The sequence below is a fragment of the Panthera uncia genome, chromosome B1, assembly GCF_023721935.1.
Source record: "Panthera uncia isolate 11264 chromosome B1, Puncia_PCG_1.0, whole genome shotgun sequence".
In the NCBI taxonomy this organism is placed as follows: Eukaryota; Metazoa; Chordata; class Mammalia; order Carnivora; family Felidae; genus Panthera; species Panthera uncia.
The window spans coordinates 123,001,064-123,016,425 of record NC_064811.1 but is presented as its reverse complement, the minus strand read 5'-3'; the positions used below and the strand labels follow the sequence as shown (position 1 = coordinate 123,016,425).

At 38.4% G+C, this 15,362-nt stretch overlaps 1 protein-coding gene across 3 annotated transcripts in view; it reads right to left on the bottom strand.

Annotated features, from left to right (window-relative positions):
• ARHGAP10 (Rho GTPase activating protein 10) overlaps positions 1–15,362 on the bottom strand; it is a 322,588-nt gene that overhangs the window by 26,505 nt on the left and 280,721 nt on the right. For all 3 annotated transcript variants that reach the window (XM_049632246.1, XM_049632248.1, XM_049632247.1), the window contains exon 20: positions 2,409–2,568. In XM_049632246.1, the coding sequence (XP_049488203.1) occupies positions 2,409–2,568 (160 nt within the window). The remainder of the gene's footprint in view (positions 1–2,408; positions 2,569–15,362) is intronic.

The following is a 15,362-nucleotide window of genomic DNA, read 5'->3' as shown; positions in this document are numbered from 1 at the left end:
ATAGATACGCATACACATACACATATACCACTTAAATATCAACTAACACTAAAAGGTAAATATTACCTAATACTAGAAGGCAGTATTTTCCCAATGTCCATTATTGGGTATAGACAGAGAAAGATATTTAGAATCTTCCTGTAGACTACAGAGCTAGAGAAAGCTTCTTTAGAGTGGAAACTAAATTAGACCCTAAAGATAAGTCAGATTGCCTTGAGCAAAGAAGGGGGGGAGATATTTCAGGCAAAGAGAATCAAAGTATGGGGGAGCCACAGAGGGGGACCTGAAGACAGGAACACACCATCCCAGACGACGTAAAAGAAAATAAAGTGAAGAAGAGGTATCACTTATCCTGACTGCACTCCTCAGGGAAGCTGTTTACAACCACACATGCCTGGAACCAGAGGGAGGGCGGGACATTTGTCTGTATCACCTGGCATTCTGCTAGAAATGCATGCTCAGAGATTGGCCCTCAAACCTCAGGGTCACTCCGGGAAGGGGCCGGCAGTGGGGGCTTCACAAGCCCTCCAGGTGATCCTGATGTGTGCTCAAGCTTGAGATGCATTCCTCACTTCATGATCAATCTGGACTGAAATATGCTTAGAAGAAAACCCCTCAAAAGACACACAAGGAACACTCTATATAATTCAGAGAAATATACATACATTTTATCCACTACACAGAAAGAACCAAATTCTTGAAGTAGGAGGAAGTCCAAATTATAACACAAATCTTTCCAGACTTGTTTCAGCTACTTATTTTCTCCCCTGCTTTTTTGGCCTCTCAGTGTTGGAGTGCTTTCCATGACATTTTAAAATTTGTATGAATAGGAAGCTGGGGAATTCACTCCTCGTTTGATTTATGACCAAAAATATCAAGCTCTTCATGTTTCAGGCATGAACGTGCTATGAATTGAGCATTGGCTATATCATGGCTTATAATGTCACTTTCCCACAGAACCACTCCGGAAGAAGTAGGACTAACTAAACTGTTCTCCACTATGATACACACTTACTGAAAGAAATAACTAGGAATCTGGTTTTTGCTTAAACACATGCACATGCACCCACACGCACCCATGCAAATTCTACCCCCAGAGTGCCCGGGATTAGATTCTAGGTTCCTATGTAACCACTTTCACTGGTGCTTGGAGCCCTAAAGTGAAAAGAGTATTTTTATTCTGGAAAAAAAAAATAGTAAAAATGACAAGCATGTTCGAGTACTTTGCAATTTAAGTCCACAATACACAGTCTTCGGCATTTAAACATGTATGTGTTACAATCTTGGGGGGCGGTGATAAATCTCATCTGGAGAATGCTTCCATATTTTGAGTTCCACTTGGACTTTCAGTTACATTTTCAAAGTCTTTAGGTCACCCCAAAATTTTAGCATACCAAATGTCTCCCAGCCTTTTAATACTTAATAAGTTCATAATGATTTCATGTGAATCCAGCAGTAACTATAAAAAGCCGAGTAATGTGAGGAACACTTTCCGATTCCATTTAAAGTCCCAAGAATGCCTAGCTAGGGTCAGATGACATCATTATCTCTGACTTATTTTAGGCAACTTTGATTTAAAAAAAAAAAAAAAATGTTTTTTAACTTTGAAGACAAGACGCCCAAATACTCTCAAGGCTGAATTATAAAATGTATTTTTGGATGTAATGTGATTGACTAATCAAGTAATGGCATGTAATTATTAGTGGGATTCTTTTTTTGTTTTTGTTCTCTGAGCATTTGTTTGTAATTTGACACTCTTTTGATGTCCCATCCCACCACCAATCCGCATTTATTCCACAGCTTGGTCAACGCAGAAAGACAAACCATGTAGTCAAACCAGGACCATGGTATTGTTTGTTTGGTATATTTGTCTTAATATACCTGAGCTGATCTGCACACGCCTGGCACTAAACCAAACTGAGATGACAAAATCAGATATTTCATTCACCAGTTGTCAAGTATGCAGCATGTTATGGAGAAAACAGAGAACACTGGCATAAAGCTCTTGAAAATTCAAACAACTAAAATATCATTCTACTGACAGTTTCAAGAGTCTATTGATCACAATGCACACACTATCCTAGGTCTAAAAGTTTACGCTGCTGGTGAGAGGACATCCCGAGTATCTGAGCAGGACAATAACAAATTTCCTCTGTGCAAGCCAAAACTGCCACAAATTAAACTCAAAACAGATTTGAAACAGCTCCTATCCACTTTTCCACATGGGGAACTCAGAGACGCTGTCAAGAAAGGCCTTTTTCATGTGTCCTGCTTCCTCAGGTGGTCCCACTGATTAGAGAACAGAGGTCCTCAGACCCAACACTTCAGTACCGATGCAGCACATAAACTTCAAAATGAAGGTCCCAGTCCTCCTTCCCTCAGCACCAAAGAGAAACACAGCTACTTACACAGGGGATGCCCAGTCCCCAAAGCTGCCCCCATCTGTGAGAAGGTGGTTTTTGTCTGGTCCAGGAGGCCCATGGACAGCTGCAGTCGTGGGAGATGGGGAGGAAAGTGAATCTAGATTACTGGTAGGAGTGTCCTCCTTAGGAAGGTTAGGACTGTCACCTAGGGAAGAAAAAGAAAATAACATGAACTTCCAAACAAATACACAGAGATTGACAAAAAAACAAACCACTCCATTAATAATTATATGGCATCATTTGATTATACAATCAAATTAAATCCAAAATTATATTTATAATTTACCCTGAGATTATTCAGGGGTCCTGTCTTTAAATTTTTTGTTTTTGCTTTTAACCAAAAATGCTTAAACTAAATCATAGATAATACATAGAGAGGGGTGTTTCCCCCACAAGAAAATACAATAAAATCAGTTCCAATGAAAGATGAAAGCCTCAGTCGTGGCCACAATGACTTCCTAATGTTTAAGGAGCACAGTTGTAAATCAATGATAACCTCAGGAACAATTCAGAGCAGTACACCAGCCCCAAAGTGGCCAACCTCTCACTTTCCAGTCACCTGAAGCCTCTTTAAGACACTGCTAGTCACCACTTAGTGAGTAATAAATTAAACAACTCTAAAGGGACCTTGTCTTCTGAGCTGGTGTCTTAGATTACAACTTAATAGTTCAATTTATTAAAATCCCAGACATAGAGAAACTTCCATCTCCCTGTGAAGATTAGGGAGGATGTTATATAAGAATCAGGCCTCTGCAGTGACTGCAGGGATGACTTTAAACCAAAACTAAAAAGCATTTTTTAAATGGATTGCATGATTTATTCATTCACAGAGGACCATTTTATGAAATACATTTAGTATCGTTTGCACACATTATAGGCTGGGGTGGAAAAATGGAGAAGATGAAAAAGAGCTCACATGAGCAGCTGTTTTCCTCAACTGGTCTTACTTTCACGGCACTCCCAGCTACCATAACGTACCTGAATAGCACCTATCAGAGCCTGGACCCGTCGGCCACATTCACAGTCCCCATTAAATATTAACTGCTCCAGGCTGCCTTGCAGAGGCAGAAATATTCTACTAGGAGGCACTGATTTTGCCTTGATTTTATAGATGATGGGTCACAATAGTTGATCAACAACTATCAAGCAGATGATACACAACCTGGAGGGCCAAAACCCAGCCACGGTCCTAGAAGGAAAGCCTGCGTGAACGCCAGGAACAGCAAGGATCTTGCTCTCAGAAAACCATCTTAGATTTCAATCCTACTCATAATGAAGTACAAGAGAAATTCTGGCCTCTGATTAAGCTAGATCCCAAGATGCTAACCTTGAAAATTGATTGTAAGAGATAATTCTTATTTAACTCTGACCCAGCTTACAACTCAGGCGAAGAGAGAGAATCTTAGAAATGGAGATCTAGAAAAGTTGAATTCAGGAAAGTAGGAGTTACAGATGGCAGTGATGGCTGGAAAAAGGAATTCTTTATGGGGGCAGTTAGGAGGGAATGCCAGGATAATCATGGGCAGAAGATTCTGGTAGAGGAGAGTTTTCTGAGCTTTTTCTTTCCTAAGTGTGTCGTCGAGAAAGGTGCGTTGAAGCAAGAGATGAATGCAAGCTCTGGCGGCAGGTCTCCTCCCTGGTCTAAGTGTCCCTGTGAAGCCGTGCTCAGTGCCCATTCACAAACACGGAGCGTAGAAGGCTGGAGGATTCCTCTTTCAGTGAAGTCACTTTTTCCACAGCCCTTCACCACAAAAGTGTCTAGCTAATTGGAGTAACTCAGCCCCACATACGTGGGCCAGTTTTCAGGCAAATAAACCATAACCCGCTGATAGACCACCAGGATTTCCTTCTGATTTATTTTCATTCTGGGACACAGTCCACTTTGAAACTAAAGCTACTTCTCTTTCTATGTCTGCATAGTTCAGATCCATCCAGTTCTGTTCTGCAAATATGCCCAAGAATAAGGGGCTGGAGCTCCAGCTTCCCTGGGAACTCCTGAACATGTACCTGTACGACAGCTGCCAATTCAAGGCTTGGCTAGAAGTAGCAAAATAGGATCAGTTCTGAAGCAGAACAGGATAACCTCAGCAGTGAGTCAGGCGCAAGCAGCTTCCTGGCTTCAGGAGGCTGGATCCTGGCCCTCTGCTCTCTGGGCCTCATGCCCTGTCTCTAGGGCACCGCATGACATAGCAAAAGCAGCAAATGAGAGTCTGGGGCCAGTTATTCCCTGATTCATTCCTACAAGGAGAAACATTTCAATGAGAAGCAACTTTGGGGAAATGGAAAGCAAGGGTCTAGTGTTACTTTCAAAAGATGCCTGAAATGTTTTTACAACCAGATACACTAACTCATCTACATTGCTTCAAATTCTTTTCCCAAGCAGACTGACACAGCACCAACGGTCATTCAACATATTAAATCACATTCTATTAAGAGAATTTCTTTCTCCTTTCCTGCCAAACAGTAGCAATCTGAACCCTCAAGTGAAAAGAATATTGGTAGAAGGGAATATGTTTACACAAACTGATCAAATGAAGAGATACCTCACCCTACTTTCTGTGCACACAGAATTCCTTTCTCCTCCACTGTTCCGGAATGAGCTTATCTACTAGAGAATCACTGCATTTGAGGAAAAAGGCATATAAGCATTAAATACTTACAACCATTTCTGAAGCCTTAGTTCCCCCAAATCAAACTATGACTTTTTAACTAGTATGAATATAATAAAACTTATTCCAAAAACAAAACAAAAAAACTCTCCGTTCAATGATTTCTGGAATAAAGGTTTTGAATCCTATGAAACTAATTTGTACTTGAGAATTAAGGTTGGATACTCTCATTGTTTCTCACCTTCCATTTCTTTGGAGTGTCACACACCTGTTCCCTTAGGTGTTACCCTTTAACAGGCACCTACAGGCAGACAAATCACCTGTGAGTAACAAGACTGTTCTGGTAAGTGAGCAGAAATGGTGCTGAAGGGCTTGTGTTATGAACAGACTCTGAGATAAGAAACTCACCAGAAATAGAACTACCACCACCTAGAAGAGAAAATGACTTCTTCACAGCATCCAGCTTAATTGCCACCTTCTCCACAAAGCACTTGCCAACTGCCTTTTCTGCCTCTTCTCTCCTCTCTCACAACTATCAGCAGCAACCAAGTTGGCATTCACTAATGCCACGACCTGGTTTTAATTCCCCATTTCCATTATGCATGTTTTGAGGGTGGAGACTAGGCCTCAGTCTTGGTAATCCTTAGAGAACATAATGCAGGGCCAGGCAAACCAGAAATCTTCAGGAAATACTGTGGACTCACTGCCATGTGGAATATTATGAATACGGAAAGCCAGTGCCTCTAGGAATTGAAGAGGAGAAAACCAAATCTGCAAACCTCAAAGTATTGTTAAAAAATCAGAACAAAGCTTCCAATTATCATCTTCTCCCCTTTCAAGCCACAGATATCTTTCACCCTCTTTATTCAATCAACAAGCATTTACTAGGCTTCTACTTACATACAAGGCATACCACAGATGCTTACTTATAAAGGTGAAGAATCAGGGATGCCTGATTTGCAGCAACGTGGATGGAACTGGAGGGTATTATGCTGAGTGAAATATGTCAGAGAAGGACAGATATCATATGTTTTCATTCATATGTGGATCTTGAGAAACTTAACAGAAGACCATGGGGGAAGGGAAGGGGAAAAAACAGTTATAAGCAGAGAGGGAGGGAGGCAAACCATAAGAGAGTCTCAAATACAGAGAACAAACTGAGGGTGGATGGGGTGGTGAGGGAGAAGGGAAAATGAGTGATAGGCATTGAGGATGAGCACTGGGTGTTGTAGGTAAGCAATGAACCACAGGAATCTACCCCAAAATCCAGGAGCACACTTTACACATTGTATGTTAGCCAATTTGACAATAAATTATATTTTAAAAATAATAATAAAATAAAATAAATACAATACAATAATAAAATAAAATAAAATAAAATAAAATAAAATAAAATAAAATAAATAAAATAAAATGTGAAGAATTAGTCCTTAAACCAAAGGTGCTCACAGTACAGTGCAGAAGACAGTCAGGTAAAGACAAACACAACAGGAGGTGGTGTCGGTCGTATTATGATTGTATCAAGGAGCTTTGAGACCCAGAAAAAGAAGTTTCCAAATCTGCCAGTGGTAGAGGGAGAAAGGCAACAGGAAGAGGAAGAAATTATTGCCAAACTTGCATGGAAAGAACCCGACAGAGAAAATATCAAGGTTGAGAGCATAGAAACAAGAGAGAATGTGGCAGTTTCCAGAGCCACAGGTAGCTGGATTTGGCTGGAGAATAAGATCAAAGGCAGAAAATGAGAGTACGAAGTGGGGTGTTATATATAACCTTAGGGTATCTGACTTTGTTCCATAATCATTGGGAAGTTACTGCAGGAATGAAGCAGGGAAGTGACATGATCCAGAGAATGGACTCAAGAGATATTCAGTACTGGGGCACTTGGGTGGCTCAGTCGGTTAAGCCTCCAACCCTTGATTTCAGCTTATGTCATGATCTCATGGTTCATACGATTGAGCCCCATGTCAGCTCTGCACTGACAGCATGGAGCCTGCTTGGGATTCTCTCTCTTCCTCTCTCTCTACCCATCCCCCACTCACACACAAGTGCACATGCACATGTTCTCTGTCTCTCCCTCTCTCAATATAAATATTAAAGAGAGATATTCAGTAGTACACTCACTAGAACTCTGTGAATAAAGGTGAAGGGTGAGAGAGGAGCCTAAGATGACTCTCAAGTTCTTGACTTAGGCAACTAGATGAATGGTAGAATTATTACCTGAAATAGGGAATAAAAAGCAAGGAGGGAATTGGGTGTGAGAGATCATAAAACTAGTTGCAGACATCTTGGGCTGGGCTGGAGGTGTCAATAAAAAAATCCAGGTGAAAATAGCCAGAGAAGAGTTGGTTATACACTCCAGAGCTCAGAAAAGAGGTCTGGGACAGTTACTGTTGGGGTGTGTGTGTGTGTGTGTGTGTGTTCTGAGTGTCATGGAGGTAGAACTGAAGTCATGGCATTGGAAGAAGGCAAAGGAAAGCTGCAGAAAAGTAAGAGAACCTTGGAGGAACCTCAGCTGTAAGGATCAGGCTTCTCCTTAAAGCAAGATTATTGGTGGTGGCGGTGGTGGTGGTCATGATTGTTGCTGTGATTATTAAGATAAATACAGAGAAGTGTTATTTTGCAAATATTTAGGATTCCCTCACAGCCATATGTTTTCATTAAAATTGGGCAAAATAGCATGTAAGAGGACATACCTTTCATGATAGCTACTACATTTCACTATTAGTCTGATTTTTTTTTTTTATGACCCTGAGTACATGAACAAGGGTTTTACTTTCATGATAGACTAAAACTTCAAAGGCTGGCAGAAAATTAGAGCTAGAGGAGGAAACAAGAACTTGATAGTTCTACCATATCTAACAACATAAGAGGACGCTCATCTCCTTAATTTTAATAGATGGATAAGCTTTTACTTTAGTGGTTGAACTTCCTTGTTCTGACGATGACAAATGATTCTCTCCATTCATCTCTGGCCATTTCACTTAATTAGAACTGCTTCCGTATTGTTGGAGGGAAAAAGGCTTTGAGTTTTCCCTTCCATTTCATTTCCCTTTCATTTCTTTTTTGTCTTCCTCTCAAATGGATTGTGTAACTGTTAAGAAGTCAGGGATAGTTCCCTTTGAATCTCTTACCTGCTGTTTTCCACTTAGCCTAAAATGTTTGCATACAGTATGAAACCACAGAAACTTTGTTATTCCTCAGAAATGGATTGTCTCCCTAGTAGCAAGAATATTCCACGTTTTTCTTGCTTAAACATCCTAGTTTATGTATTCGCAGATAAGAAAGAAAAGGAAAGGGGGACCGAAAAGAGGAAAGAAAAAAGCATAGAAAGAAAAGATCCAGTATCCTAACCGAACTTGAACTTAATTCCAGCAAGCCTCACAGTTGTGCTTCTGGGTTACCTGCCACCACCACAGCTACACAGGTACACAAATATGCCACCTGTCAGTCAGGATAGTCACAGGTGCTTCTAAGTCTCAAACAGTTCATCACTAGGATCAAAGAAACATTTACTGAGAATAAAGTAACTATACTTTTAACACCACAGTAATGCTTCTACAATAAAGGTCAGTCAGGAAATTTCCAGGCAAGAAGGCAATGAAATTTTAAGTAGAACCCACCCCTCCCTCCCACATACACTGTTACCACCACCACCAAAATGATAAAATAACATTTTAAAAATATCTAAATAAAAAGATAACTGCATTCAAAAATATGTTAAACCTATCTATGGAACAGAATGGAAACAGAGCTTCAGAGGTCAGTGGGAGTATAAGCCAAAGGATTACTGACTCCAGGACCTACTGAAACCAGCAGAACCAGACAGACATTTAAATCCTGTGGTGTCCCAAGTACAACACACCTATGATACACCAGGCATGGGGCAGGGGGCTGGAACCAGGTTCTCCATGTGGAACTGGGGGTTAGGAGATGTTCTCCAAACTATACGGAAACAAATAATCTATGACCAAGTTCCCCACTCAGCAGGGAAACTAGATTTGACATGCCTACCCCTCCCATCTCCAGGATGTGATTTATGAGCAGGGATAATAAGACCTGGTTCTGAACCAAAGCACTTAGGTTGAGGCAAGAGCCAGAAAGGGAGTAGGAAAAAAAGGAGAAGAAGGAGGTTCCAACTCATCACAGCCACGAGTACACAAACAAAATCCTCATTCACAATGGACTTATACAATTTCTAGAATGCAAAGAAAACTAAGATAACAAACTCAACAAATAAAAAAATTCAGATATTTAGAGATCTGTAATATAGAAAAGAAGTGAAATTGCCAACACCCTGGTCGCAAAAGAAGAAATAAATCGAGATTTAAAGAAATAACCACTAACTCCTCAAAATTAAAGGATCTTCAGAGACCTCAATTCAAAAAATTCAGAGTGCCAAACAGGGGAATAAAGAAAATATTGCACAATGGAAAGACATGCCATGCTCATGGATTGGAAGAACAAATACTGTTAAAATGTCTAAAAGCGATCTACACATTCAACGCAATTCCTATCAAAATACCAATAGCATTTTTCACAGAGCTAGAAAAAACAATCCTAAAATATGTATGGAACCACAAAAGACCCCAAATAGCTAAAGCAATATTGAAAAAGCAAAGCAAAGCTGGAGGCATCACTATTCCAGACTTCAAGTTATATTACAAAGCTGTGATAATAAAAAAAATATGGTACTGGCACAGAAACAGGTACATAGACCAATGGAACAATATAGAAAAGCCAGAAATAAACCCACAATTATGCATTCAATTAATCTTTTTTTTTTAACATTAATTTTTGTGAGAGAGAGAGAGAAAGAGAGAGAGAGAGAAAGAGAGAGAGAGAAAGAGAGAGAGCATGCACACGCGAGTAGGTAAGGGGCAGAGAGAAGAAAGAGACACAGATTCCAAAGCAGGCTCCAGACTCTGAGCTGTCAGCACAGAAACTGATGTGGGCTTGAACCCACGAACCGAGAGATCATGACCTGAGCCGAAGTCAGACGCTTAACTGACCGAGCCACCCAGGTGCCCCGGTCAATTAATCTTTGACAAAGCAGTCAAGAATAGCCAATATGCAAAAGACAGTCTTTTCAGCAAATGGCGCAGGGAAAACTGGACAATAACATGCAAAAGAAAGAAACTGGACCACTTTCTTACATCATACACAAAAATAAATTCAAAATTCATTAAAGGCCTAAACATAAAGCATAAAACATAAAAATCCTGGAAGAAACCATAGGCAATAACTTCTGTGACATTGGCCAAAGCAACTTTTTTCTAGATAGGTCTCCTGAGGGAAGGGAAACAAAAGCAAAGATAAACTATTGGGAGTACACCAAAATATAAAACTTCTGCACAGCAAAGGAAACAATCAAGAAAACTAAAAGGCAACCTACAGAATGGGAGATTATTTGCAAATCATATATCTAATATATATAGAATATATAAAGAATTTATAAAACTCAATACCCAAAAAAACAAATAATCCAATTAAAATATGAGAAAACATGAAACATTTCTCCAAAGAAGACATCCAGATAGCCAACAGACACATGAAAAGATGCTCATCATCACTTACCATTAAGAAAATGAAAATCAAAACCACGATGAAATACCTCACATCTGTCAGAATGGCTAAAATCAAGAGCACAACAAAACAACATGTGTTGGCAAGAATGCAGAGAAAGGGGAACATTTCTTCACTGTTGGTAGGAATGCAAACTGGTGTAGCTACTGTGGAAAACAGTATGGAGGTTCCTCAAAAAGTGAAAATGGAACTACCCTACAATCTAGCAATCACTACTGGGTATTTACCCTATGAATACAAAAACACTAATTCAAAGGGAGACATGCACTCCTATGTTTATAGCACTATTATTTATAATAACCAAGATATGGAAGCAGTCCAAGTGTTCATTGATTCAGGAATGGATAAAGAAGACATATCTATATCTATAGATATAACTATAGATACCTATATATTTATATAGGTATATTTATATATATTTATGTACATATTTTATATATATACTTATATATATCTGAAAAAAAATATATATATATAATGGAATATTATTTAGCCCAAAAAAGAGTAAAATCTTGTCATTTCCAACAACATGGACACAGCTAGAGAATATAATGCTGAGCAAAGTAAATAAGTCAGGGAAAGACAAATACCGTATGATTTCACTTTTATGTGGAATTTAACAAACAAAACAAATGAGCAAAGAGATAAAAAAGGGGGAGAGAGACAAACCAAGAAAACACTCTTAACCTTAGCAAACAAACTGAAGTTGGAGAGGGGGTTGGGGGATGGATTAAATAGGTGATAAGCATAGGGTGCCATATGGAAGTGTTGAATCACTATATTGTACACGTGAAACTAATATAACACTATATGTTAACTGGAATTAAAATTAAAACTTAAATAATAAAACATTTCACGTAAGATACATTTTTGCAAAATTTAAGTATCAAATACAAAGAAAAAACAAAAAAAAAAGCATCCTGATAGAGCAGATTATACAAAAAACAAACCAGATTGACATCAGAGTTCTCAACAGCAACTCTGAATGCACAATAATGAAGTAATATATTTTTTCATGTTTATTTATTTATTTAGAGAAGGAGAGAGAGACAGAGAATGAGCAGGGGAAGGACAGAGAGTGTCTCAATCAGGCTCTATGCTGCCAACACAGAGCCTGACATGGGACTCGCACCCACAAACCATGAGATCATGACCTCAGCCGAAACTAAGAGCTGGACCCTTAACCAACTGAGCCACCCAGGAACCCCATGAAGTAATATTTTTAAACCATTAAAGAATTTTGAGCAAGTAATTATATATTCAAAATGCCAAACAGCCATTCAAATGTGAGGCCACAATAAACATATTATTATACATAAAAACACCCAAGGTTTGCCACACAAAGAACTACACTGATAACATTCTTAAAGAAAATATTAAAGTGTTTAAATCAAAGAAGTAATGTGAAATGTTCAACAAACTTGATAATGCTATTGTTAACTTTTTAAAACTCTAGGACAAAAGAAAAGTTAAAAACATAATGAAAATGATCCAGAACAAAAATTCTGGAAAATACCACGTGGGGGGGGGGGGGCGGGGAATGTAGCCCAGAGCAGAAGAGAGTGCATTAAATTACTTGTCTTATTAGGGGTAGAGAGAGAAACACATATAATTAAGTATAAGAAACCAAGAGATAAATGAGATAAGTCCCAAAATAAGAGCAATCACCTTAGCAACAAAAACAGAATATTGGAAACAGAAGAACATTTGTGTGTTTTTTGGAGGAAAAAGAAAGAAAAGGCATATCAAAGTTTATTAAATAAAAATTATAAAATAATAGAAATCCTAACACAATGGTAAATACAGTAACAGAACTGGATTAAAATTAACAGTTAAAAGACAGTGACTTTCAGGGGCACCTGGGTGGCTCAGTTGGTTAAGCACCCGACTCTTGATTTTGGCTCAGGTCAGGATCTCGCGGTTTTTGAGTCCAAGGCCCTCTGCTGACAGTGCAGAGCCTGCTTGCAATTCTGTCCCTCCCCCTCCCCCGTGTGTGTGTGTGTGTGTGTGTGTGTGTGTGTGCGCGCGCGCGCTCTCTCTCTCAAACAAACAAACTTTAAAAAAAAGAAAAAGACAGTGACTTTCCAAATATATTTTTTTATCCAACAATATGTTGACTACCAAAAACACATGCTTAAAACAAAAGGTTGAAAGTAAAAAACATTAACATGTGCTAGGCAAATATTAAGACAATGATCTTAAATTACATGAGAGATAGAGTCATTTTATACATGGTAAAGGGACAAGATGATCCAGCAAGAAAATAAGCACCTAATGATATAAGCCTTAAGCAACAAGTAGAACTGTAAGGAAAAACAGAAAAAGCAACAATTGTTATTGGAGACGTTAACACACTCCTCTCAGATCTACTATCAGGCAGGTCAACAACAAAAACAAAACAGAGTCAACATTACAAAGGTGATCTGTTACACACACACACACACACACACACACACACACACACACGCTTCGCAATAAGCAGAGGATACATATTCTTTAAGAACACATAGAATAACAACAACAAAGCAGGAACAGACCCATAAATACAACTGATGGTTGCCAGGGGAATGAGGTAAGAGGATGGGCAAAACGGGTGAAGGGGAATAGGAGGTTCTGGCTTCTGGTTACGAAATGAGTAAGTCATGGGGATGAAAGGTACACAGCATAAGAAATACAATCAGTGGTATTACAGTAGTGATGTAATGGGACAGATGGTAACGACACTACTGATGAACACAGCATAATATGCAGACCTGTGGAATTACTAAGTTCTATACCTAAACTAATGTAACATCGTGTATCAATGATACTTCAATTAAAAAAAAAACACACATAGAATATTTTTGAAGGAAAATTAAAGTCTTAAATACCAAAGATTGAATATTATAGATACTGTCTTCTCAGATCTAAATTGCAAACTATTTATAACTTCACAGACAAAAGGACAGATTTTATAATTTCCATATGTGGGAAAACTAAATATAGTTAAAAAAGAAAATCCTAATGGAAATTTTGGAAAATTTAGAATTCAATGATAATAAAAACATTTCGTATCAAAATTTGTGAAACACGGCAAAATAATATCAATGAGAACTTTATAGCTCTAAAATGTTTACTGGGAAACAAAAAAGGTTCACAATACTTTTATGCCGATTTTAAATAGACATTTTTCCAGAATAGTGATAGTCAACAGTCATGACTGTTTAAACGGTCAAACTAAATTTAGTTCGGGTAAACTCTCAATAAAACTAAAATTTACTGAAATATATTTGTTGTATTTTCTTTATTATACTGCACTGATTCAACAAGGCTCACTTATATATTATAATTAATGTAAACAAGGTATACCAAAAAGTAAAAAGCTAATATTCTTAACTATTATTGTCATTAGTTATTGGCATTAAGACTTTCTGGGGGAAAAAAAATCTCCAAAGTCACAGTGAAAATCAATGAGAAAATGTGACTAGACAAATAAAAACTCATCCTAAGTACAGAGAAGTAAGACTCATGACTAAACATGATCTATTACACTTTTGAGGGTGACTTTAATCAAAATTAGGTGGACTCTTTCAGCAGAAGGGGGTGAACAAAGCTGCTGTGGTTAATATCCTTCTCTTGGGCCTGGATCCATTTTCTTGTCATTCTTTATTTTCTATCTTTTAAAATAGGGCTGCCCAGTAATAAATAACCAGTATGGTCTTGCTTAGAGTATTTTGACATCTTTTCCCAATTGGTGTCTCTTCTCTAATGACACTGTACCCAAGGAAGACTTAAGAACCAAACATTCAGGCTTTATGACCGACGCTGAGGAGGGCTGAGCAGGTGGGAAAGAGAGAAAAGATATCCTCAAGAATAAACATCTGTCACAGACGCAGACAGACAACAGCTTTGGGAACTAAGCTGTTGGGACAAGGCTGAAAGTGGAAGGGAATTACAAATGCTGCAGTAGGAAGTTTCATTTGTTTGTTTTGCTAACTTATATAAGCCTGTTCAAAACACAACCTTTGAATGAAGCAGGGACATAGTCACGCTGCCCTAGTTTCCAACATGTGGCAGATATTATGACATCAATAAAATCCCTTTCGAGCCACAGACATCTTTCCTCCTAATGTTACACAGGACGTAAAGTGTACTGAAAAGGAGAGGGATGCCCTGTATCAAATACAGTACTCCCAAATCTATTTCCAGTATTTTCTGACATAATTCCTACTTCATTAAAATAGTCTGAGTTGTTATATTTCACCATGTCAAAAAACAGATTCTAATGCTGCCCTGACTGGTGTAAATTAGAATAAGCCTAAATTTGTTTTCCCTCCCCTCAGGTCAGTATGCTGTTAGACCTGGCATTGTAAATAAAACCTAACGCTGAACAAAAAATATGGAAGTGACTTGTATAAATAAAGTTAAATAAGTCCAGGAGCTGGTGAGAAGCTTCAGATATATGAAACAGTAGAAGGAAAACATTTTCCACTGATTTTCATAAAACCAACATAATAGATGGAAGGGGGACCAACAATGGAATTTTAAGGCCAAGAGCAATCAAAGAATTCATTAATGATTCAGTGCAGGGGAACAGTTAGCATGCATTAAGCAGAGCTGTTCTCTGAAAAGTGTTAAACACAGGTTCAAACTATACTACTTGACTCATGAGAAATAAGACGTCCTAGAATTGCATACTGGATCAGGATAATGACCCATCTAGGATAGAATTCTACTTTTAATAAAGACAGCCAAAGACAATCTAGTT